Here is a 26,893-nt window from a genome sequence, read left to right as displayed (position 1 = left end):
GAGATGACGTGTATTCTCTGCTTAGCTTGTCCACTCCCGGAAGATGCTTTGCTTTGATCTGCACCCTGTGGTGCAAGGCCCATGTCCATAGCCTGTGGGCTTCTTGTGACAGGATCTCGGACCTCGTGCCCCCTTGCTTGTTTGTGTAATGCATGGAGGTTGTGTTGTCTGTCTGGACCGTAAGTACCTGTCCAGCTACCACCGGTAGGAAGGCCTTCAGCGCCCACCTTATGGCCCCGAGCTCTAACACACTGATGTGGAGTTGGGACTCTTGCGCCGACCAAGTGCCCTTGGTTTGGAGGTCCGCAAGGTGAGCGCCCCAGCCTGATAGTGACGCGTCCGTCCTCAGCAGAAGGGTCGATGTTGGTGCTTGAAATGGCATCCATTGTTGAAGATTGCGCGGAACATTCCACCATCGAAGAGCCTTGTGTAACATCGATGGAATCTGGACGATGTCTTCCCAACATCCGAGAGCTTGTTTCCATTGGTGGTCCAGGGCCTCCTGAACCGGTATCATGCGAAGCCTGCAATTTGGTATGAGGAATATGCACGAGGACATCATGCCCAGAAGGGATTTGTACGAACATAATGATGTTGTCTGTTTCTCCAGGAAGCACAAGATTGAGCATAGAATCGCTGCTACCCTTTCTGCCGATGGTCTCCCCCTGGGAATGCTGGTATCAAACTCGGAGCCCAGGAAAAGAGCTGTCCTGCTGGGAAGGGGGCAGGACTTCTTGCTGTTTATAGAGAAACCCAACTCTTTTAGGAGGTTGATAGACCTTAAAACTGCTGAGCGAGCTCTTGCGCCGGAACATGCTTTTATCAACCAGTCGTCCAAGTATGGGAAGACTTCCGTTCCTGTCCTCCGGAACTTTGCAGCTACTAGTGCCAAGCATTTTGTGAATACTCTTGGTGCTTATTTTAGCCCGAATGGGAGAACTCGGAACTGAAAATGAAGCTCTCCCACCGTGAAACTGAGGAACTGTCTGTGAGCTAGATGGATCGTTATATGGAAGTAAGCGTCCTCCAAGTCTAAATTTGCCAAGAAGTCGTTCTTGTATAACCAAGGGAGCACTCCTTGTAATGCTACCATCTTGAATGTTATGCGTTTGATATATTTGTTGAGCGCCCTTAGGTCCAAGATGGGCCTCCATTGACCGTTTTTCTTTTTGATGAGGAAGAAGCGGGAGTAGAAACCCTTTCCCCTCTGGGGGTATGGCACTGGCTCTACCACTGCTTTCTGGAGCAGTTTTTGAACTTCAGATATGACCGGTTTTAACATGTGCACCCTGCGCGAAGATGGAGGCAGGGAAGGAGGTTGGTCTAGAAATTCTAAGGTGTGACCCTCTCTGATCACCTGCAACACCCATTTGTCTGATGTAATTGACTGCCAGTGTTGGAAGAACTGGCTTCCCCTTCCCCCCACTGGGGTGTGACGTTGAGGGGACGGAATCGGATAGTCAGTTTTGTTTGCCTTGTGATTTCCCCTGGGCGGAGCCACGCCTGCCTCTATGGGATTATATGTTGGAGGATTGATACCTGATCTCTTGGCTCAGGCCGTGTCCGTGTCTGATTTAATTCCCTTCACGTGGTCGTCTATTTTCTTCCCGAAGAGCTCTTGTCCACCAAAGGGCATATCTAATATCTGCGCTTGGACTTCAGGCCTGAAATTAGTAGTCTTCATCCAGGCCTGCCTTCTGAGTACTGTGCTATGGGCCATCTGTCTCAAGCCTGATACGGCCACATCAACCGCTGCGTCCATCAAATGATCAGAGGCTAATTCACCATCGGCGATTATCGGTCTAGCCTCTTCCTGAAGCTCTGGTGGTAACTGCTTAGCCAATTTGGACATGCATAGCCAAAGTTCACGATCATATCTCGCCGTCATGGCCATCGCATTACCCGCTCTGATGGTAAGTGACAACGAAGCTGATACCTTCCTGCCCATGGCTTCTAGCTTACGCCTGTCCTTGTCCGGTGGTGCCGACAGCGGTGAAGGGGGATTGGCAAGCTTCTTCCTAGCCGCAACTGTGTTAACAGAGTCTGGTTTTGTATGACCTCTCAAGCAAAGCGGCGCAGACTCGGGTGCTTTAGATTTCTTCTCTGGCCTGGACACTAGAGCCGGGGTAGACAAGGGCATAGATAAGATCTTGGATCCGGACTCCCAGATGGTGTCGAGGAGAGGAAAGGTGGTAATCGTCCTTCTGCGTTTGTCCCTGTGCTCATAAAGCACCGATTTCTTTTCCTCTGATGTAACCTGAATTTTGAACAATTCTGCTGCCTTGCCTATTATGGTGTGGAAAGAAACCAGATCATCCGGAGGTGAAGCATCTCCTGTAGAATCTATCCTCCTTGGCTTCTCGACGATGTACTCATCCCACTCACTGGCTGTGTCAGGCTCCTGTGTAATTTCACCTTCTTCTGAGTCAGAGAATTTTCTAAAAGGATCCTCCTGCCAATCCGAGACCGAAACGGAGGACGGCACCACTGTGGGATCCCTATCCGGACATCGAGGTCTATGCGACAATGGTGGTGGTGATGGGACCCTTGTCGGTGGTAGCACTGTGCGTCCTGCTCCTAGACCTTCGAGGAGGCTAAGGTGATCGTGCCCTCTTCAGGTCTACTCCTATAAGGAGAACTTCTTGATGTGCCTGGAGTTGGAGAAGTGTCTCTCCGACGGAGCTCCGGTTCTAAAGGATCAGACGGCATGCTCTTCTCCCTTTGACGCCTGTAGAACTCATCCATGATCCTCTGTACGGACAACATCAGTATTGGGTCATGAGGATAGTCGGCCTCTTCCGTAAAGCGCTGCCAAGGGGGACTGTGCTGCTTAGAAGAAGGACAAGGTTGTTCTTCCACCACTTCTGCATCTAAAAATTCCTCCTGGAGAATTACATCAGGAAGCTCTGCCATGTCTCCCAAAGGAGAAACCTGCGCTACCATTGGTTCAGCAGCTTCAGCAGCCTCAAGGCTCTCCCCCGCCGACAAGTGTTCCGTCGACGAATGTGGTTTGGCTGGTCTCTCGCCCGTCAACCAATGTGTTTTGGATGTCGTTCCCCCCTCGAGGAGTGCTCCGTGGACGAGCGTTTCATGGAGTGTTTTGTGGACGAATGGTGTGTTTCCTTCGTCGACGACTGTTTTGTGGACGATAAATCTGATGAGGATCTTGCCGTAGACGATGTCTTATGTGTAATCGTCATCGATGAGGGTTTCGTCGACGACGGGCCTTTATCTTTCACATCACTCGTGGACGGTTTCCCCGTCGACGAATGCCCCCCCCCACCCTGGCTTTTTGCAAACTCCTCCTTTCCTTTAGAGGTAGATTTTGCTGATGAATGTAACTTTCTCCGGCTCGAGGAGTCCAGTGGAGGTAGAAAGGGTATTAACTCCGGCTTCCTCTTACTTTTGGCAATGGGAGAGGAACTCCTTTCCACTGAAGAGGACCTTCTCTTCGAAGTTTGCCTCTCAGATGGAATGCTGGAGAGGGCAGGAGCTGTTCTGACAGACTCTTCGTCCGAAGATTGATCCCTGGCTTCCAGATGTAAAAGAAGTCTTCTGTGCCTGTCCTGAAGAGTCTTGTTGGGAAAGGTCTTGCAAATATCGCATTTCTGAATGTCATGTGAATACAAGCAGTAAATGCAATGTTCATGGGGGTCTTTCATGTAGACTAACTTCTTCTTGCACCTCGTGCAGTTCCTGAACAGGGAAGGCTTCTTAACAGCCGGAGATGCAGCCATTCTGAAGAGAAGGTTTACACGATGATTTTGGGTCAAAAACAAGAGATATTTGTCTCAAAAACCACCTGAGACCAAAGCCCCTAAACAGGGGAACAAAGTGGAATATATTTGACAAATATATTCCACACAAAAAGTAGAAAAAGAATTGAAGAGCTCAGAGAGCTTGAGAATTCCCTAGGTCTGTTAGACTGCGGTGAAAAATCTGAAGATGGCTGCCGGGGGCGGAGCTTAAGCCCTGCCACCTCATTGGTTAGGACTATAAAGGACCAAAAGGAGGTGGAGGGACTACACAATAGAATGGCTCGTAGACCATAATGGGCTATGTACGTGCATGGCTATGTAGCAATGTGTGTATATTAGAAATGTTTTAATAATTAATTTTTATCACCGAGGATTCCCAGTCTGATGACGGGGAATATTCAAGCATCTGAATCTATGAAAGATCCAATGCTGGAGAAGGATTTTTCAGGTAAAGGCAGTGAGGACTTCGAAAGTTTCGAGCCGATGCCCGAGGAGTCGTCGATGTCTTCAAGGAAGATGTTTGACTTCAATGGCGTCAACGGCGCCACTGGTGTTGATGGGCCCGCTGGCATGGATGGCGCAGCTGGCGTCGGCGACCTTGACTTATGACTCGAAGGATCCCTCAATTTCTCATCGTGTCGAGGCCTCAACGGCTCTCTATGTGGATCTCGCCTTCGTCACGGGCTCGAGGACGTGCAGAATTTGGTTCGAGCCCTTTCCTTACCGGCTTTAGAAGGCGCAGTAGGAGCATGGCTTGTCCAGGGGTTTTAGCTGAAATATTAAGCATTTCTAGCCTGAATCCTTCCCATTCGGCAGGAGTGGAGGCCTTCGTAGGACAGAATATAGCTCTCTCAGGAGAGGAGTCGGACGTCTAAGTAGGCGACTTATGGTGCCTCTTCTTCGACTAGTGGTGGGAGCCACTCCTAGACCTGGACCTTTTTGGCTTCTTTCTTTGAGAAGAGTCGCCTCTCACATTGTCATAAGAAGGTTTCTTCGACAGGATAATCGATTGAGATTTCTTAGAGAATCTACCTACCATCAATTTCCCCTTAAGCTCCTTCAGAGGCTTTCTGGTCATTAATTGATATTTTGAACAGGTTGAGGGATTGTGCTCCACACCAAGACACCACAAGCATACTCGATGCTGATCTGTCAGCGACATCTTGGCATTGCAGTCTTGACACTTTCTAAACCCAGTCTCTTCAGGGTCGAAGATGAAGACATTTTCATATATTTCGCGAAGGAAATACTGAAGCCCACCGTAGTTCTCGATGCGTAAGCTTACTCGGAAAAAAGGAACTAAAGCCAACGGGCGCTGCGCTTGCTATATATGATTTCGATGACATCATCCTCAACACGGAGGCTATTGAGGGACATCGAGTCAATTGCATCGACGCACAGGGCCCTCCGTCGAAACATTTTCCGAAGCAGCAGAAGCTGGATATTGGAGATCTCAAAGATGAGGAATATGTGGGAGGACACAACCGATTCGAAGAGGGCTCTCTCCCTCTCTCCAGGAACTGCTTCAGACATGACCTGAATGGGTAGTACTTGAAGTGGGATCCTGAGCAGTTCAAACACCTGGTAATCATCGTCCCACAGGAGAGGAGAAAATAACCTGGTGTGGACCCAGTACTGCAGGAGATGGCAAAACCCCTGAAGAGGACAAACTTGGACTGCCACACGTGGGTAGGGTGAGCTTCAAGATGATGCTGCTCCAGAAAGTATTATACAAGTCGCAAGCTTTCATTATTTGAATATCGGAGGAATATTGGAGAACGCTTACTCTACAGAAGTGGGCCCTAAAGGAGGTAAGAAGTGCGAGATTCCAGTCCCTAAAGCGCATCTCCCATGAGACATGGGAGGCTTCAGCTTGTCGATCCTCACTCTACCAGAATGTGTCAGTTCTACAACAAGCAAGTCAAAGGGATCACCCCCTGTTTGGCTACTTTAGCGATGTCAGAGGCGAATGGTATGGAACGCGATAAGATTCTTTATGGCAAATCAATCGGTAGGGTAAACAAACTCCTCCCCATGACATTCTTTACCAAGTCTGCCTGGAGACAGATGGGTAAACAATGGAGAGAAGACGTCAATGCACATAGTGATGCACTGTTCCTTCAGAGTTCTAAGATGAAGCCAAGTAAAGGAGTGTCAGAACATTTGCTGTCCTTGAAAATTGGCCATATGAGGTTAAAACACTTGTTTGATAATGTGGGTACGATGAACCGCCAAGGGATAATAGGTGACCTATGGTCTGCCGAGAGACTTAAAAAAAAAATGTTTCTGGGAAATTCAGTTTTGGAGCCTAGGTAAAATCCCGATACAACTAAAAATGTAAGTATTGCAAGAGAAATGATGCAAAGGGCACAGAGAATGAAGCTGTCGTACAAGGAACTGGCGGGGCAGGTCAAGAAAGACCTTTGGCCCCAGAGGCAGAACCGGGGAGATGAGATGGGTGAGGATCTTTCAGAAGAAGCTTGTACAGTGTCCAACGTAATGTTACCAAGTGCTCGAGAGACTAAAAAAATCGCCTAATCCCACAGAAAACATTTTTTTTTTTTTTTTTAGAAAGTACTGGTTAGCGACTAAAGTATTTAAAGGGAGACTGAAAGAAAAGGACTGTGGCTGGAACTGCGTAACTCGAATGGTTTTACATAAGTTCTAGCAATGCAGCAAAGTGACAGCTTTTGGTAAGCGGTTGAAAAAAGGATGGAAATTGTGACTGGAGAACACCTGTGGTATCGCCCACTCATGGAGGTACTCAGCTCAACCTAAAAACTTGAAAACATGTAGAGGGAAACTCTGATACTCGATGCAATTACCTGTGCACAAAGTGCAGACTGAGGAGGTGCAAGGAAAAAAACAGAAGGCATACCTGTGTACATGGCTAACAGAACTTCATCGGCTTGCTAGTCTAGAGAAAAGATCAGCGATCTAAGAAGGAACCCAGGAAAGGAACCGCAGAGTCTACCACAGGCATTAGGGCAGAAATTCATTTTTGGAGGGTCTGATGTCACTTTTTAGGATCTGATCAATTATTCATTCAGCTTTTGAAAACTGGTCTCGTTAAAGGAACAGAGAACAAGCTAATAACAATGGCAACGCAATATAAACGATTATGGTGCTCAACAGTGGCCACATTGTGCAAAGAAGGGAAGAAAGAAAAGGCAGAATATTCACTAGCGTCAATGAGTCCATATCAGGCATCGCTGCCAGGAGGCTTCTCTGCAGGGATGGATTTCAGCAGCTTGTCTGCCCCTTCTGTATCCGACAAAAGGTATTCTTTGCTGTTCCAGGAGACCCTGGGCTTATGTCGAAGCAGTCCAGCTTTAACACCACGCTCCAAAAAGGCATTCTTTATTACATTCAGTGCCTTCCTTCTTTTGTCAGTGGCAGGTGAGAGAGCTGGGTAAAGATGAATCCTATGATCCTGGTACTGTAACATTTTCTTAGCTGCTGCTGCCCTAAGGATCCTGTTGCGTGAGTCGCTGAGTCGGACTAGAAGTGTAGGGCCCCCGCTGACTTCAGCTTTGCTGTGGAAGTGGATGGTTTGTGCCCGTTACATTTGTCTATGTACCTGGGGTCTTCCTCCACCTAGAGGTCCAGCAACTCTGGCAGCCAAGTGGCAGCACAATCTATCGGGTCAGTCCCCTACACTCCTGTTGGGAGGCCAATGGCCCACAGCTGTGGGGCCCGCACTGCATTGTTCAGATTTTGTATTTTGGTTTCCATTGCCCAGTTTCTGCACTAAGGGGAACGTCTGGGAACACTAGGTCCAATTCGCTCGTCCTTTGTTCCAGCGTGGATGTTCTCACCTCCAGCTGGTCCACCCTCTCTGCCAGCATGTCGAACTTGCCCTCCAATCTGGATTTGGACTGCTCAATCCGGCCCACTGCTGCCATGACAGGGTCTGGCCGAGTCGTCCTATCCTGGCTGCGCTGCCCACTGTGGGGCACAAAGAAGTCATCCGCTGAGACTGTTTTCTTTTGGGATTTCCCCGCAGCCATTCCACTTGCCGTCTCTTATTTAGGCTCAGGACCCCAGGGCTCACCTCCAGAACAAATCTAGTTAAACTCTGCACACTTCTGGCCTCTGGGCCTTGAGTAACAGTCGACACCGGGTAATTCCAAACGCGGCCACTTGCAGCTCCTCCACGTTCCCTCTCGTCACCACAGGCCACGCCTTGTGAATCTCACTGTGTGCCTCATTCACTCGGGGCCACACGCCGACTGCCAACTCGCATCCTGCTGGCCCACTCCAAGGCACAGCACTTGCAGAGCATGTGCCAGTGCTCGCACCCCCAAGCCAAGACCACGTGTTGCTGTAACCCCCGTACCTTCCACTTCGGTCGGGCCGTGTGCCTCGATCAGGTGCGGTGGGGAGTATGACGGGTGGCAGGATACCCAACCCCACCATGAGCTGTCCCCAACACTGTTCCCGCGGCATGCACTAGATGCACTCAACGCCTCGCAGCCTTTCCCTTCACCAGCTCTAGGGACGAACCCCCGGAGGCTGGAGCACAGCTCCGGAGAGGCCAACCACTATTTTTCTACCACAGCTGCCCAGAAGGTTGCCAAGTGACCCACTCCAACCAAGCCACATCATGATGCAGGTAAACTGTCCTAAGCGTCCTCAGCCTCCCTTCACTTTTCAGAGCTTCACTGTGGAGCCGCCATCTCGTTCAGGCTCTCTAGCACCTCCCGCTAATGTATTTTGAATCCTGCTCCAAGCCATTTTCTTTCTAGGGCATTCCTTCGTTTGGGGAAACCAGAGCGCAGGCTTAAAATAGCCGATGTGCATACATGGGCTCACTCCAAGCCCAGCCGTGCACCCTCCAAAGTGGCTTCGGTTGGTTTAGAGGAGTCCGTGAATTCAGGTATGGCAACTACAGGTCTTGTGGGTTGGTCCTGAGTGTTTGGAGGTTTTGCGGGGCCACCCTGATGAGCTGGCTGCCAACATCATTTAAAACCCCTCTGACATTGGTGGGCTAGTTTAGGCCAGCAGCTCTGCATTTCTTCTCCCTGAGGCTTTTTGATCTTGAACCTGGCAATGGATCATTTCAAGCAAGAAAGACTACTCACTCAATCATCTCTTGGGTAGAACTGGGAATAATCTGGCATTTCATCACAACTGCAGATCTGCCTACCGACTTTGTCAAGTTATTACATTGGGGAAGTTTTAAAACTTATCTGAAACTCCTCCTCTGAAGTGACTTATACAGATATAGAAATGGACATTAACAAGTTTTCCTGCTTATACACCCCACCCTCTGGGATCTGTGGTGTTTTAGGCCTAAAGACAAGAAAGTCAGCGGGTACTCTTCATTTTATCTGCCTTTTCAAAGTCTTGTATTGCACGCCCACCTCTTGAAATACCTTGCTAGTATATTATACTTGTGGTTAACTGTGTTGCCTTGTCTTTTATGGTAGTGTAATGAGTTATTGTGGCTAGTACTGCAAAACTGATCTAACCTTGCCTTTGGGGTGCCTTCTGGACTTGTTTATTAACGCTTAGACACCTTTTTCTCCTTTAAGTTTTATATATGTTCTATGTATAGTGTGCATTTGTATCACCCATGTTCCTATGTGCTATAGGGTTATGAATATTTTCATTATCGTTTGGCATATTGGTTCCTGTAAATGACAGTGTTAAGATGGATTTTCAGAATAAGTCCAGTGGACAGATTCCTAAAGGCCACCTAGTCTGGTGAATAGGGAAAGACAGTGATGTCTAGCTTAACACTATCAAGGTAGTGTGACTGGGCATTAGGGCTGGCACTTAAGGAGATAGACTGGTGAAGGGTTCCGTTAGGTACACACAGAGCACTCTTAACACAAGTTAGGCAGAATTTATGCAAATACAACTATTTATTTAGGCCTTGGAAAACTCTTAGCTTTTAAAAACTACAGCTAAGTAGTAGACTAAACATATATTATATACACATTCACTTTTGGGGGGCTTTGGGTACAGAGCACCAACACTTGCCTTTTGAACAGTTCGAAGAACAATCTTAGCAACTGTAATATAGCAAAGCAAGTGAGTGAAGAACAAGGTAATAACCAGATTAGAGAACTAATAGGTCAGGAAAAAAGGAGTTAATACAATACACAGCCTTATAAAAATAAGGCATAACCACTGCAAGTCCTTTCCTGGCTAAAAAATGCAGGGACGAATGCCCTCACAATCACAGTCCCAATACAACTCTTAAGGAGTCTTGGAGTCTTTAAAATAGACTGAACAAGTGTTGGCATTGGAAAAGCCAACAGGCAGTGGTGTTTCAAAGTTGAAGAACAACCGCAGGAAAACACTTAGGAGAATCTCTCCCAGTACAACCACCTTAAGGAAAGCGCTGGGAAGGAGCCACTGATCATTGCCAGGGAAGCTGTAGGGAAAGGTTTTTTTGCTTGTTAGAACACCATGGAGGTAGGGGGTGGGAACAAGTAGGATTACTCACCCCCTGTACTCAGATTCACTCAGGGACCACTTCTGGAGTTCCTGAAATCTTGAAAACTCGTCTTGGTTCCATCAGAGGGGCACTAGTGCAGAAAACACTTTTAGCTCACAACTTAGGTCCAGCTAGTCAGCAGTTTCATGCTCTGGGGAGGCAGTTCCTGGCACTAGACGACCCAGACCCAGGACCACCATGTTGTCGAAGACCTCAGAGGACCCTCAGACGACCCCCAGGACACGATGTAGGTAGAGATCAGCGATGGCCACTGCAAAGAAATGGCGGAAGTCGACCCCTTTGACATTTCAACAAAAAAGAAAAAGGAATATGGTACTGCAAGGCCCCTCTTTGTGCTGGCGTGCAGGGGGAGGCTGCTTATTTCACAAGCCGAGGGTCTGTGGAGTTCCAAGTCAGAACTCGGAACAACCGCTGCAGCCAGGTAGCCCACGAGAAAGCTTGTCAGCCCACAGGCTTGTTCCAGGACAATTCCAAAAGGTAGGATCCTATAGCAAGGGTTGAGACTGGTTGCTCCCACTGGCCCACGAGTCGAGGCACCAATGAAGGCCTTCTGGAGATCAATGGAACAATGCTTCACTGGGACAGTTGCTGAAGACAATGCTGGATGGCTGCAATGAGATCCAGGTCTCAAGTGGGATGCTCCTCTGCTTATGAGGGTCTTTTAATGAACAGCTGCAAAATCTCATTTTATCTAGGATGCAAGCTGGAGTTGCCGCAAAGCCCACCAACGGTAAAGGTCTGCACCACTTAAACTGGCAGGGGCTGCCCAATCAAGGACAGTCTCCGGCCACCACATCTGCCCAGCAACAGATGTACTTTGGCATTGATGAGGAAAGGTACCAGACAGTCGCAGCCCCCACATCCGGCAACAGAAACACACTGCCGCTTTGCCCGGAGAAAGCTGAGGCTTTTCAGCAGGAAAGGGCTCATCATATAAGGCAAACCCAGCCACAGAGGGCATGAAGGCCAAAATACATGATGGCCAAGGGGCAGGTGAAAGTCTTGTGGAACAGCCATTTTACAGTATGTAGTACTCTAAAGGGCATTAAGCGGTAAAATGAAAACATGTATGCAACAATAGAAACTGTAGAAAAATATCCACTGCCATAGTCTGACTTGGACACACCCAAAAAGTTAAAGGGACACAGAGTATCCCCTACCGCATCTCGGTATAATGTGGTGAATTCAGTGTACAATAAACCGAGAACAACGGACAAAAGAATTCTTCTACACTGATAGCCATAGGGACTGATCAGTGAATCCAAAACAGATGCAATTAGCAAGGAAATTGAAGTACCCATACTTAATTTGCCTAAAGAATTCACGATTGGTACAAAACGGCAACACGCATTTGGGGGTTCCATTGAGGTCTAAGGAGGCAAAGGAGAAACTAGAAAATATTTCATAACACTTAAGAGAATGCAATGTTTCAATGTCTCTAGGGTTCCCAGGCTTCCATCCTTGCCCATCCTTAGACTCCATTTGCACTGCCTATCACTTGTCTTACATGATATAAGTAAGAGTGGACTGGGTCTTAGCTGCCCACTGTTTTTATACACATACATTGGTTCCAACATATGCTATGTCTACTCAAGTATTTATTTTGTCCTGATAGAGAAAAAAATATATATACATATGTGTGACTTGAACAAAGTGTATATTTTTTCAGTATGCCAGTGTTTTCTTTGGTTAACTGTGTGGACTAACCGAACTTTACTTCAACCCTTGTTTCCTCCTGTGAGCCAAGACTAACTGGTCTGACATTACTACTCCTTTAGAGGGGCTCCTTTTGGTTGAAATTGTTGCTTCACCAGTAGGTTAGATGGTTGCAAACCCCTCACACCAGACGGCTCTTCAAACTCTCGTCAACATTGGGTATATGCTTTGCATGATGTAATAGGTTGGAAGGGTCTGCCCTAAGGCATTTTACTGTTTTTATACAGACCTTTTACTGTGTGTTGTGTCTAATCCAAGGTATTTATTTGAACTGTACATACCTGTGCAGTGTATCCTCTTGGGCTATATATTGGAAATAACTGTAGCTGCACACCTGCCTCGACTCCACCGATTGCAGCTTGACTGCTCTGCAATAGCTACCCATGAAGAGTGGGTGGTCTGGATGGAACGCTGTCTTTTCATCCGGTCTGATAGCACAGCGAGTAAAGTGCTTGCTTTGACATCTGTGCAGAGCCTGCTGATGTAGGTTTGAATCCCAGCTGGGCCAAACTTGCCTTTCATCCTTCTGAGGTCGATAAATGAGCACCACACACTGTGGGTAATAATAAGCAGCGCTAAGATGCCCGCGGCTTCGTACCCCTATATAAATGGTAAATTATTATTAATTAGGATAGTTTCACAGCCTCCACTAGAAGGCTGTATAATCTCTCCAAAGCCTTCTTTGGATCAGATGGAAGTGTAAACTAATGAAATTCCACTGACAAATCTGGTTGCCCATGGCAGTGTTAATTACTGATATTCAGGTGCTCGGGGTGATAAATGTGGGTGCTGCAAAGAGAAGGTTTCTTGCCACCTATGTATCCTTGACTCTGAACAGAGTGCTCTAAAACTGCAACTTATCTGCAGACTATTTTAAGTCTTGGTCACAGATATCTTTTTCCATTGACATTATGCAGATATTAGCAAAGCAACAAACCTTGAACTTCATAGAGGCAAGCCTGTACAGAATCTCATTCATGTGCTCTTTGATGATGGCCCATGTGATTTTATTGTCACTTTGGGCGGTGGTTTCAACAGCACGGCGGGCCATGTCATAGAAGGAGATCATGTTGGACAGCATGCCTACTGTCTTATAGAAAGGACAAAACCTACAGAGAAAGAAACAAAAATAAAGCAAAGCACTTATTCAACTAGCAGATTCAAAAAGGCATAAAGCGTTGGAACAAATATCTTATTAATTTCATTGTTCGGTAGAGGTAAGGCTGAAAAACAAAAAGGCATGAAAAATGTTAATTAACTTTCTTGCTACAACAGAAGTATTTAATTCTTGTTACTTGATATTATAGATAAGCAGCACATTTCAGGTATTCTCTCAACCGTGGAGTACTTTCCTGGCTACATCTCTCCACAAATATCACACCGCTGTAAAGTAAAGTCAAGATTGACACATTTCTTCCACTTTCTTTCAGTTGGATACTATGTTATTTTAATTTTATTGTGCATTTGTAAGGTGCTTATACCTCAAGTAAATTGTGTTTAAAAGCACCCAGAGTGCAAAAGGGAGGGAACATGGGAATGAAAATCAAATACAACAATGAAAGATAGAGATGGACCTGCTAGGCCTTGTGAGCATTCGGAACGTGCAAGTGCAAAGAGAGAGAAGGGATGAGGAAGTACCAAAGAGGGAAGTCATGGGGGGGAGGGGAGCAGCTGTAGAGTGACTTGGTGAGAGTGGTCAGCTGCCAATAAATAAGTGCAGGCCTGTGGTGGCATAGGCTAGTGGGTGCCAATGCAAGTGCTGGGGGCGGGCAGAGGCTGAAGGCGATTGGGTGTGGGAGGCCAGGACCCAAGTGGACACATACAGGCCCTGGTCACCAATCTCAGCAACTGTGGGGGTTTAGCAGAGGAGGGAGGAAGGAAGGAAGGGAAGGAGGGGCAGAAAGGAAGGTCTTCAATAGCTTCCAGAATTTGAGGAGATTCTGCTCAAGATGAAGAGGAATGCTGTTCCATAGGAGTGAGCATGCAGAGGAGCGGGATCTGCCACCAGTTCAATGTTTAGCGAAGCACTTGACACACAGAGCTTGTGCTGGAGGAACATACATATGGAGGGAGAGTATTTAATGAAAGCCAGTTGTAGATAGCGTGGTCCCCGGGCACAGACAGCCTTATGGATGATGCAGAGGGATTTGAATTTGATCCTTGCAGCGACCAGTAGCCAGTGGAGAGATTGTAAGGCTGGAGAGATGTGATCTGTGGGCTTAATACCAAACAGAAGTCTTGCAGCCCTATTCTGGATTATCTGGAGGGGTTGTAGAGAATAAGAGGGTAGATTAAGGTAGAGGCTATTGCAGTTGTATAGCCTAGAGAGAACCAGATCTCTAGAGACATTAAGCTTCTAGGGGAAAGTGAGGAAAGGAGATGAAAATGGGCCTTCTTGGCAAGGTCCTGAATGTGAGGGAGGAAGGAAAGAGAGGAGTCGAAGATGACTCCGAGGTTTCTGGCTTCAGATGAAGGAGAAGGGGGAGAACCCATAGAAGATGGCCAGAGTGAGGAGAAGAAAGAGGGAGCATGATTCCCTATAGGAAGGATCTCTGTCATGCTGGCGTTGCGCCAGAACACTGGAGCTACACCAGGACTGGATGGCAGATAGGCAGCCAGGAATAATGGAGGAAGTAAGGAGAGGATCAGAGGGAAGTTTGAAGAAGAGTTGTGTGTCATATTCATTGCACGAAGTTAGGGGAGAAGGTGGAAATGAGGTGTGCAAGCGGAGCAAAATATGTGTTAAAGAGCCAGGGAGAAAGGATGGAGCCCTGGGGGACACCACTGGTGGAGATAGAGGTGGGGGAGGAGAAAGAGCCTAGAATAAACAGGGATAGACTCATTGAGGAAGGAAGTCAGCCAATCCAATGCCCGCTCCGAGATACCTAGGGTATCGTAGAGCCATTTTATGAGGATGGAGTGGTTGACAGTATCAAATGCAGAGGAGGGATCAAGTGAGAACAGCTTGAGAGTTGGAGTCAAGAGATGCGAGCAGTTCCTCACGGGTGTTCAGAAGAGCAGTTTCCCTGCCTCTGGATGCCCGGAATACAGATTGATGGTCGTGTAGGCAGCCAACAAGTTCTGTGTGTTGGGACAGTTGAGGCAGACCAGCTTCCCCAGGGGTTTCCCAAGGAAAGGGGTGATAGAGATGGGGCGTTAGTTGGCTGGACAAGACCGGTCTGCAGAAGGTTTTTACAGGACGGGGTGTTAGGGAGAATTCTCAGAAATCTGCCAATTCCCTCCACCTTGGGAGACTCCCAGCAACTTTGCTGGATTTTGAGGACTTGATTTATTTAACCTGGACAGAGTGAGACCCTTTTTCCCACTCTCTCATGTATTTGAATGTGAATTTTATCTCTGTGTTCATTTTGGTTATGGAGTCTGAAACTCCGTAGGCATCATCTTTTACATTGTGTCACACAGCACCGTCAGTGCAGTGGCACAGGGAAGTCTTTCAGATTTCCCAAAGGTTGAAATACCTTCTCTGGGATAAACCTTTTCCCAGAGCAGTAAAGTGAAATTGACTTTACTTACCATTGTAACTTTCTAGACCCAGCTCACACTATCTTACAATAGACAGCTAGAGGGGTTACTTATTATCCCCTGTGTATAGATCCTCATGTAACATTTTTATGTTACCCTTTCCTAACAGAATGGCTGGTGGCAGTGGTTTCGTTTGAACTACCATGGCTTGCAGTTACCGCGGGCTGCGTTCGCGGCTCCGGTAAAGCAACCGCGGGAGCCATCTTTTTCAAAATGGCGCAGAGCCATATTTGACAAAATGGCCCCCGGTCTTCTTTTTACACCATGTCTTTGTGGAAAGGTCCTTCTAGAGATTTTCTCTGCGCACCAAACCAGGTCATTTCCCCTTTGGCGGGATTCAGGAGTGAAGCCCGCCTCTGGCTCCAGAGTGTCTGGGGTAGGCAGGAAGTGAGGGAGTGCCTGAAACTCCCTGTGCTTAGTCTCCTAGGGGACCCAAATGCACTCTGTGGTGATTGGCTGGCTGACTGTCCGGCAAGGACAGCCACCCTGCTGAGTGAGTGACAGCTAGGCTGGAATAAATGGGAGAGAACTGAATAAAAGGCAAGTCTTTTTGCTTGGAAGGCAGAGTCGACCACTGGACGAAGGAACTGAAGAAGAGCTTCAAGAGGACGCCTGTTGCAACTCCTGGACCGTTGGTTTGCCCGGTGAACCCCTGCTGCAGTGCCGAAACGCCAAGTTCACATAGACAGAGAGGCCCCTGCAAGGATGACTTCTCTCTTTGAGTTGGTGGGACCAATCAACTCCAAAATAAGCTACCTAGACATCCATCTCTGAGCTGGTTGAATTTCCACAGAGTGCTGCTGGAAACGTATAGCCAGGGAGAGGAACACCAGATTGTGTGCGTTGCTTTTAAGCTGGCCTAGAGCTTTTGGAAGATCCTCCATACTCCCAAGAAGCAGGAATGACCAAGCCTGAGCCCCCTCAACAGAGTGCGGGACCCCAGAAGCAAGGAAAGTCCACCTCAACAGCCAGGAACCGCGTTGTTACTATTTGCAGTAGTCGCAAAGAGCTGAAACACGAAACAGCCACTGCAAGTGAAGTTTGCTGGTTGCAAGTTCTGACCGTCCCAGTGCATAGCAATCGTCCCCCAACGTCCTCTCTCTTGTCCCCACGGCTGAGGCCCAGGAACAGTGAGATTTGCAGAGCTGCACAGGAACAGAAGTCATCAGCTTCATATTCCTTCATTTCTAAGGGACTGTAAAACAAGTCTAAGAGAACTTGCCGCTTGCTGTAGAAGTGCTTGTAACTTCCACAACTCACAAGTCTAATCAGCTTGTGGCCCTACATTTGATTCTTCTTTTTTCATCAAAGACTCCTAAGAACTTATGCAAAGACTTTTCCATTTACTTACCAGAAGTGCTTCATCCTATACAAGACTTTTGCCCATTGACTTTGGCTTAGCCTATAGAATTGTATGACTCTTCTAAGAGGATCTAAAAGTGTTTCCCCTGCTTATGAATTTATTTTAATTTATTTTTGGATTTATAGAGCGCACTGCAGCCCACAGGCATCGAGGAGCTAAAAGGATACTTAAGAAGGCTTGCTTGAGGGTTACAATAAGCGGCCCAGTAAAAAAATCTTACAACCAGTTGCTTGCAGGGATAATTTACACAGTACAAATTACACAGTACAATATTCTACACTGCATAGTGTGTCCAGTTCAGTGAAGTAGCATATGTAAAATATTGCAAATCGATGATAAGCCCTTTAAACAAAGATACTCGTTTTTAAGGCCTTTGCGGAATGCATCATGAGACTCGACTGATATTTGTGATCTCTTGTGTTCTAATAACCTTTGCCTTTTACCAACTTTTAAGAGTGTTCTGAATGTCAGCAGTAAGATATTAATGTCCCCAGCACCCTTGTTATTGAAGTCACCTGTGGGCGTAGGTTGTGTCTGTGGGTCATCCCAAAGGGGTCTTTTATAATTCAGAAACTCAGAGTGTACAGTATTGAAGTGTATTTGTGTGTTACTATTGTATTGCGCCCTTCTGAAGAAGGCTTTATAACTGACTGATAAATAAATTACTAATTGTTTATACAACAAACCTTGAGTGTAAGAGTTTATTTGAATACCTGTAACTGTGAATCTTTGTGTAACTCCACTACAGCTTACATTTCCCCTCTTGAGATAAACCTGGCTGCTCAACACGCTACCAGAACTGTGTAGTACAAGCTTATACCAAAGGTTGGGTTGCAGATACCTGTAGTCAGCGTTGTTTGTAGTGTTCCCAGAGGGTACTGCATACAAACTTTCCCTAACACGTGGCGCACATGGGAGTGCTTGAGGGAGGAGGGTAAAGATCCAGTAGCAAAAGTATGGTTTCAGAATTCATACAACTGCAAGGGCAAGAGTCTCAATATTTTCCTTAATGGTTCTGGAGGAACAGGGAGGAGACCTTCATGAAGCGGACAACTCCGGTGCGCTCATCAGGTGTGATAGGAGAGAAGGGGGAGAGAAAGGCAGAGGGGCATAGGAGGCCATAGGAGGCAGGGGGATGGGGGAATTTAAGGGGTAGAAGGAAGCAAGGGTGCTCAGGATGTCCTGAGTTTGTGAAGTGTGTGGCCAGTGCGTTGCAGAGGGCCTGGGAGGGAGGAGGTGAGAAGGAGACCGTGGAAGGGTTAGCTAGTTCATTGCAGATTTTAAGGAGTTCAGCTGTGTTGTTGGATGTACCAGAGACGCGAGCCTGGATGCGGGCCCTTTTCTTGGAGCGTTCTGCAGCTCTGCACTTGCATTTTAGGCCTGAAAGTTCGGAGCCGTACTAGGTGTTAAGCTCAGAGGCATGTTTCAAGTGGATCCTCATGACTGGGGCAAGAATGTCAAGGTTATTAGTGATGGCAAGATGGAGATTGCTGAGCACAGAGGTAGAGTCTGTAGTGGGGAAAGAGGGGGGAGTGACGGTAGATGCAAAGGCAGAAGCTGACACTCGCTTCATCGGATGAATGTTCGTGAACGAGGTTGGCAGGGCTGGGGTGGTGCGGTCAGAGGGCAGAGAGGACCCGGAGAGTGGGCTGATCAGTGGGAGAGAGTGAAAGATCAGTGTGGACGATGGCATCAAGAGTGTGTCCAGCCGATTGGGTAGGAACAGAAGGAAGGAGAGGGAGTGCGTGGTGCAGAGGTCATGGAAGAGAGTGGATGCTGTGATTGAGGAGTTAAGGCGGATGTTGAATTCACCCAGGAGAAGGAGTTTATAGGTGGTTTCGAGGAGAGAAGAGAAATCATCCCATTCAAGGAAGAGAAACGGGGTAGTAGCGCAAGGTGGCCTGTAGATAGTGGAAATGGTCAGCGAGGAGGTGGGAGAGATGACAAGCTTGCAAAGCAGGCTCTCAAAGGAAGAGTAAAGCTGGGTGGGTATGAGGGAAGAAGGGACCCACTCAGGGAAGATCAGAGCAACCCTGCTGCCAGCACGGTTATAGCGAGGCTTGGAGATGATCTTAAAGCCATCACAGAGAAGGGAGTCAAAAGCAGTGACTGAGCTGGCATTGAACCACGTTTCGGTAAGAGCAAGGATGTCGAGGTCAAGGTCTTCAAGGAGGAGGCAGATGTCAGCAGAGTGTTGGATGGCGGTACAAGCATTGAGCGTGGCTAGATGCAAGAGGTCACCACCTTTGAAAGTTTTCCGAGGAGGTGTACAGGAGAGGGGCACAGAGTGTGGAAGGAGTAGCAGGTGTGGGACGGAAGATGAGGGATGGCAGGCGCCGGTCAAAAAGGAGGAGATTGGTTTGAAGACCCTGAACCAAGATAGCACCAGTGTGATAGACATGAATCATGCGAAGCCCGCCAACAGCACGGGTTCAAAAACTGAGAGGAGCTATTTAGCTCATGCTTCTAGCATAGTAGAGCCTGGTTAGTTTGAAACCAACAGCTACCAGGAGCTACATTTGGCTCCTAAGGCCGTCTGGTGCCTTTTAATGTGACATTAACTGAGTATTTGCGAATGTTAATAAAGAAGAATTAGAACACATTGAATACACATTGGTTCATACAAAATGGATAAAGAGTTAAAGGGGCATGTCTGGTAGTTTCTGGTTGCCCTCCGGTAGCTCCTGCCTACAGGGGGGATGCTCGACACCAGTTCTAGTTTTAGCTACTGCTCATCGAATCTCAATTTGGAACCATGAAGAGTACTTCCCATCTAGTGCCATGGGTGAAGATGTGAGAGGAGAGAAAGTCGAGATGAGGAGTCCATAGATCTAGAGAGGGGACGGAAAAGTGAAAATCAGTCTGGAGGTTATGCTGACATATGTATCTGAGATAGGTAGGACAGGGTTAGTGGTCAGGGTGTCTTTTTTTAAGCTTTATTTCTTCCAGACTTTGTGAGAGAGGGAGGATAGGTGATAGTAAAGCAATTAGAAAAGATAGGGGAGATGGTGAGTGCCATAGGGGCAGCAGAGGATAGGAGGATAGAGGAGGGGCTGCACAGCACAGTGCGAGCACAAACTCACCAGGCAGCCTTGTATCCAAGGGAAGTAAGAAAACGGATGTAGTGGGAACACTTTAGTACCGAACAAGGTTACAGAGAAGTTCAAAAACAGAGCAGGATTCCAATTACACCAGAAACATAAAATGCAGTGCACAAAGGGGTGCAAAGATGTTAAAACAAAAAACGCCAGGATCAGAATTTGCACAAAAGGCACAGAAATGCATTGAAAAGAAGGATCAAGTAAGGCAGGGAAGGCAGACTAGCAGGGGCACACCTTGGTTCACAGCTGTTTAGGTTAGTGGAGAAATAAAAAAGAGATAACGAAGTTCAGCCATGACTCTCAGCTATTCTTGAGGGGTGCACCGAGTTCCAGAGGCCCAGGTTCATGGGGTAACAGGCTGCATGCCAGGTGGCTGTCCCATGAGGTGCTGCGGTGTGCAACAGGAGGGGCCATCCTCCGAGCCCTCCAAGGCCCAGACAGGCAGACTGGTGCCTTCACACATAGCCTTGCTGCTGGGGCCCGGCTTCGTCCCCTGGCGGCTACTGATTGGCGAGGTGTAGGAAGTTTTGGCTCAATCAGCGTAGAGGCGACTTGGTTGCCGCGGCATCCCTTGGAGGCCCTCTGGTGCCGATGAAGAGGGCGGCCATGTTTCAGTAATTAAGTCCAGCCTTGCGCTGCCAATGCACACGTTTGTTTCGTGAAATTAGGGATTGAGGAGCCTTGCTGGCAGCCCGTAGTCGGGTGGAAGCGGACAATGTGCAACTGAAACTAGTCGCACACCTCCCAGCGAACAAGGCTCCAAGGAGTGCCAAGCCTTGAGAGGCTTACAATAATGAGTGGCTCCCATGCCGGAACAATTAGAATGAGGCTGGGCAGAGGTCTGTGCCGCGATACTGCCGTGCTCGCTGTGCTAAACAAGATGTTATATGAATTTGTAAAGTGCAGCGGTCGCCCTAGTCCATCATGGCGCTAATGAAGGAAAATATTGCAGGGAAGTGGAAAGCATGGGAGAAGAAAGGGTTAAAAGAGAAATATTTTGACCCAATGGCGAAATAGAAGATGTCTTCAGGAAGGCAGATGGAAAGCAGTAGCAAATTCCACAGAGTGGAAGCAGCAGATGAAAAAGCACAACCTCCAATTCTGGTGCGGCGAAACCAAGCAACCTGGGTGGATAGACCATTGGCCGAGCGGAGAGATCTGGAAGGAATGTAGGGGCGGAATTTGTCAGCAATAAATTCAGCTCCATGGCCATAAAAGACATGGTGGAGACAATGCAGTGTGTTTTGGACTTAATTCTGCCAGCTACAGGGAGCCAGTGCAGTGCACGTAAAATGGGAGAAATGTACATGCGGTAGGGAGAATCAGAGACCGCTCTGGCGGCAGAGTTTTGGAGGACTTGGAGACAGTGAAGCAAGTACACAGGTTGAGCTAAATAGAGTGAGTTACAATAGTCAAGGTGGCCAAAAACCGCAGATGCCACAACAGGTGGGCGGAGGTGGTGGGGTGAAATAGAAAGGACTCTACCTAAAACTAAGTTTGAAGTGGGCCATTTGGCAAACAGAGCTGATTTGAGCCTCCATAGATAGATAGCAAGGCAGTGAGTTTAACACCCAAGAGCGGAAGGCAAAAAAGCAGAGGTCCAAAGAGAAGACATGTTGGGAGGTCCAACCACCAGAACCTCAGTCTGGTTGCCATTAAGCTTGTACGAGTTAGGGCACATTCAATTGCCCACTGACTCAAAGCAAGAGCAAAGACTGCCGGCTGCCTCTGGTTATCGGAGATCAAGACAGACCACAATTTGCGTGTTGTTGCCATATGTGTAGCACTGAAGGCCATGAGATTGGATCAGTTTGGCAAGGGGCTGAACATAAACATTAAATAGAATAGGACAGAGCCCTGTGGACACCACAAGTGAATGGGATGGGGGCAGAATGAAAGGGAGGAAGAGAGAGGGACTGAGAACGATCCATTAGGAAGGAACGGAACCAGGTCAGAATCAGTCAGGAGATACTGGACTATCTCCCTTCCACAGATTCCTTTTCAAACGGCTTATTCAAGTGCACCGATGTGGGGATAAACAGTGGTAAAGTGGTGGTAATTCCGTTACTGCACGAAAGTGGAGTGTTTACCTTCAGCATACAGCTGGAGATGAAATCACACCCACCATATTGGTGGAGGCAAATCCTCCATCTTACGTACAAAAAACTCAATTTACTGCATGAGATGCACTCAATGTATATCCGACAAAATCGCCATGGGACCCATACACAAAAAGCGTCGACCTACTTTGCTGTTACTGCAGTGTTAATCCAGTGGTAAATCCGTGGCACAGAGTGGAGGTAACGGTGAACCAGCGGTCGAAGTGTACGAAAAGAAGTAGTGGAACTATGTTCCCTACTACTGGCCTGCACCACTCCCCACAAACCCCATCGCCACGCCACCTCCCATGCACAATACAAACCCCAAAACACATGTGCCTGCTATTTAAGGGAACGTCCAGTGCAGAGCACTGAAAGTGCAAGTTTCAACTTCTTCCTATACTTTTATTTTAAAACGAAAACATTCTGGAACGGTTTCTTTTTAAAATAAAAGTATAGGAACGGTAAAACTTAATTAAAATAAGTATAGGAGCAGTGCTCCCGACCGCTCCCGCCCTCTTAGACCACTGGGGTGAACACACATTACATTGAGGTCCATAGTCTAACCTCTGAAAGGGACATGTTCTTGCCATGCAGTTGAAAACCTTTTTACGCATACTTTAGGCTGTGGAGAAGTACCTTGCATTGGTAATGTGAATTTTTAGGGCAAAACATAATGCTTGGGAGTTCAGCAGTTCCTTTTATGGGACTCCAAAACCTTAAACCCCTTTCCACCTCCCCCAAAGCCCCCCATTGCTTTTCAGGACCTCTGACCACTTTCTGGTCAAGAAGACTTCTAATGGAGACACCCTGCCACTACAATCCTTAACATTTTTGGCTATTAGGTGATCATTAAGCACCACCTATGAGCTGAACATATTGCATTGGCGAACAGTTGTCAGGAAGATGTGAGGAACGAGACACAGCGTGAGGGTGTATGGTTATTTATCAATTGACTGCCCACTGCCATGAAAATGTATATGGCCAGTCCCACCGGCTACCTGCCCCTGCCTGAAAAAACATCCCAATGGGATCTCTCTGAGCTAGAGCTATCAAGCAATCACACACTTTGCCTGCCAGTTACATTTCAAAGCAGTCATCTGAATTAATGGCTTAATTGCAGCTGTGAATCAGCTACTGATGAAATAAAATGTTTCAATTATGTGTGCCTTCAGCCACTTGATTTATATCTGTTCCTTACACCTATATCCTGTTAAAACAAGTGTTAGGGAGATTTATCCGTTTTATGCTTAACACCCTTTCATAGTAAGACACCCCCAGCACTGTTTGAGGACGTCTGGACCTTTTTCTTTCTATTCTGAATTAGGGGAGCCTTTTCCGGATTCATTCTTATGGGCTCTGACTTTTGGAGCTCTGTTCTCTGTGTTTTACCTTTTCTATGGAGTCTGCTTTTCTCCACTTCTCTTTAACGTCATCTGTGTTTAACGTTTGCAGCCCACAGCACCTATGTGCAATGTTGCTGGGGAATCCTTGGGTCCTCCTTCGAGATTCTTAAACTATCCTTAAAAACTACTAGTCTTAAAGATAGAGGGATACTTTGTGTCCCTCCTAAAACGTTATCCTATGAGAGATTAGAACACACCACCTGATGTGGCGTGCTAAGGGGATACCTCTTCTCTAAGGTCCTGTGACTTTTTAGTCACATAGACAACCCTATAATTATGTCTGGTGGCAGTGGACATGATCTACCAACTATTGGGCTATTTTTAATCACAGACTGTATTCAGTCTCAGTTATGCAAAATAGGGTCACCTAGGTTATAACATGGTGGCTCCTTTCCTTCTCTGCCATTTCTATCGTAGTTCTTTGTTTGCCCTTCTTCTACCATTATGGGAGAGGGCAGTCGGAATGTGTGTTTTGACTTTGGCGAGCACTCTTGGGTGTCCCTGCCTAGGCTCCAGTGCGTCTAGCAGATAAAAGGCAGGAGAGTGTTCAATTCCTCCTCTGCTTCCTGTCCTCACAGAGTGCCTGAATGGAACCAGTTCCCACTGGGGGGCTGACTGTCCTGAATGGACAGCCACCCGCTCCTTTCTGCAAAATGCTGAGAGTTTGCAGAGGAGTGGGAAAACTGAATAAAAGGAGAGGTTCCTGAGGCAGAAGGCAAGACGACCACTGGAACAGGAGAACCGAAGGTGAAGACGACCAGAAACGCCCGCAGACCCTTCCAGTAACCGTGAAGCGATCACTGCTGCCCTGAACCCGTTTTCTAATCGACAGAGGAGCTCCAAAGAAGATCCTTTGGCTGGTAGCACCAACTAGCCTAAAGAGCAACTACAAATCAAGCCATCTCCCGAGGTGCTGTGACCCACGAATACCAGGAGACCTCCGACCCATTTGCAGTGAAACGTCTTGACGTGGACGAATCTGCCCAGAACTTGAGTGAGCTCCAGTTGGACCACCATAGGTACGATCCCACTCATCCAAGTATCCTCACCAGATTGCAGGACTTCATAATCAAAGAAGATCGACGCAGCCATAACCGTCCTTTGTTGGAGCTGACAAAAAGGCGCCAAAGCGGCAGACCGAAACAGGAGACTAAAGAAATCCTCGCTGAGGGTCCACTCTTGCGGCTGCTGCTGTGACATACCATTTAGAGTCCTTCCTTTGGTCACAAGACCATGGAATCAGGAGACCGGGTCCGTCACTGCTGCACAGGACAGAATCCAGCTGCGGTTTCACCACCAACCTTAAGGATTTGCTCCACTTTGACTGGGGTGCTCGAGAATAACAAGTTACTTACATCTGGTAACGTTCTTTCGACTGGATGTTCCTCCCACGTATTCCTCATCTTAGTTATTCGATAATCAACTTCAACTGCTTTGGAAATCTTTTTCGGCAGAGGGTGCTCTGCGTCGAGGCAGTCGACCTGATGTCCCTCGAAGGCCTCCGTCTCGAGGATGTCATTGAAGGCATAGCACGTGCAGCACCCGTTGGCTTCAGTTCTGTTTTTTCTTACAGTAGAAATATCAGCACAGGAATGACCATATTCAACTATGAAGGAGGGAAAGCTGTAAAAAGCATGGAAATTCTACTGTGGGGTAGGTTGGGAGGGCCATGAGGAATATACAGTCGAAAGAATGTTACTAGGGCTCAGTAAGGAACAAGTTACTTACCTGTAACTGTTGTTCTCCAGCATGGGTCTGGCATGGATTCACATGCTCATGAATATTCCCCGTCGTCAGGCTGGGAATCCTCGGTAAAGAAAAATCAGTATCAGTTTCGTTTCTGATCTGTCTTTCGTAGTAGTAACCAATCACTGATCTCTGCGTCATACTGACCACAGCCAATGACTGCCATCTCCCTAAGCCCCGCCTCTGGCAGCCATCTTCAGATTTGGTAGCACGTGAAGTGGCAGTATGACCAAGTGAAGAGCCGCAGAGGGGTAGGCGGGAGGGTTCGCATGTGAATCCATGCCAGACCCATGCTGGAGAACAACAGTTACAGGTAAGTAACTTGTTCCTTCTCCAGCATGGGGTCTGGCATGGATTCACATGCTCATGAATAAAAGAATACATAGCAGTACACACATACACAACCACGGGAGGTGGCAAAGGCTCAACATTAAGCATTACATCCAAAACTCAACATTAAGCAATTCTTACCTCCTCACCAGGCTCACCTTAGGCGAACAGGTTGCGCAGCACTGCTTGGCCGACCCTGGACTCCTCCCTGGAATCCCGATCGACGCAGTAGAATTTAGTGAAGGTGTGCGTCGACCTCCACGCAGCAGCCCTGCAGATGTCCAGCAAGGGCACACCAGATAGAAACGCTGTGGTAGCTTCGATCGCTCTGGTGGAATGGGCTCTCGGACGGCCAGGCAGCGGTCGGTTTGCCAACCGATGACAGTACATGATACAGCCGGAGAGCCATCTGGAAATGGAAGCCTTCGAGAGAGCGTTCCCCTGATTGACAGGTCCAAAGTTCACAAAAAGTTGTGAAAACTCTTCGTGCGGTCCACGTAGAACTTCAGCGCTCTAGCCACATCCAGCGAGTGCAAAGTCCTTTCAGCCGGCGACGAAGGTGACGGGAAGAAAACAGGCAACACCAAGTGTTCGTTGAGGTGGAAGTCCGACGGCACCTTGGGCATGAAGGAGGGGTGCGTCCTGAGCACTACCCTCGAGTCGTGAAAAGTCAAGTACGGGCGCTTGCACGAAAGGGCCTGGATCTCTCCCACCCGTCGTGCGGAGGTGATGGCCACAAGAAACGCTGTTTTCCACGACAAGAACTTCAACGGAGCTGAGTGCAGAAGCTCGAACGGAGGTCCCATGAGCTTGGTCAGCACCACGTTGAGCTCCCACGCCGGGGCCGGTGCCTTCACCGGCGGGAACGATCTGAACAGTCCCCTTCAAGAATTCTTTCACCAGACGATGAGATCACAAAGACGTCCGTCCCGTGGTTCTGGTGTATCGGGAAATCGCAGCAAGATGAAGTCCAGCCTTGGCCAGCGTCAGCAGGTACGGCAGTACTTGAGGAGCCGTAATCCGTAGAGGGTTAATCTTCTGTGCGTGGCACCAGACAGAGAACCTCTTCCATTTGTGTCCGCAGCATTTAAGAGTTGAGGACGCCATGGCCTTTGCAAGAACCTCTCTGCAGTCGGCTGGTATGTCGTAACCTCCAAACTCTAACGCTGCAGGAGCCAGGCCTGCAAGTTCAGCGACTTCGGGTCGTGATGGAGGATGGCGCCTCCTTCCCTGTAGAGAAGATCCGCGTCCACTGGCAGCTTGATTGGCGGGGACGCTGACAAGTCCAGAAGGTCCAGGAACCATATCTGCCTCGGCCACGCAGGTGCGACGAGGATCATCCTGCACCGTGACCTCTTGAGC

At 47.9% G+C, this 26,893-nt stretch overlaps 1 protein-coding gene across 9 annotated transcripts in view; it reads right to left on the bottom strand.

The window, feature by feature from the left end:
- ATP6V1A (ATPase H+ transporting V1 subunit A) overlaps nt 1-26,893 on the bottom strand; it is a 1,210,625-nt gene that overhangs the window by 65,105 nt on the left and 1,118,627 nt on the right. For all 9 annotated transcript variants that reach the window (XM_069635876.1, XM_069635872.1, XM_069635874.1 and 6 more), the window contains one exon: nt 12,881-13,052. In XM_069635876.1, coding sequence (XP_069491977.1) covers nt 12,881-13,052 — 172 coding nt within the window. The remainder of the gene's footprint in view (nt 1-12,880; nt 13,053-26,893) is intronic.

This window comes from Ambystoma mexicanum, chromosome 7p (assembly GCF_040938575.1).
Source record: "Ambystoma mexicanum isolate Mex_15411 chromosome 7p, UKY_AmexF1_1, whole genome shotgun sequence".
NCBI lineage: Eukaryota > Metazoa > Chordata > Amphibia > Caudata > Ambystomatidae > Ambystoma > Ambystoma mexicanum.
The sequence above is the reverse complement of the archived record's forward strand: the minus strand, read 5'-3'. Positions and strand labels throughout refer to the sequence as shown.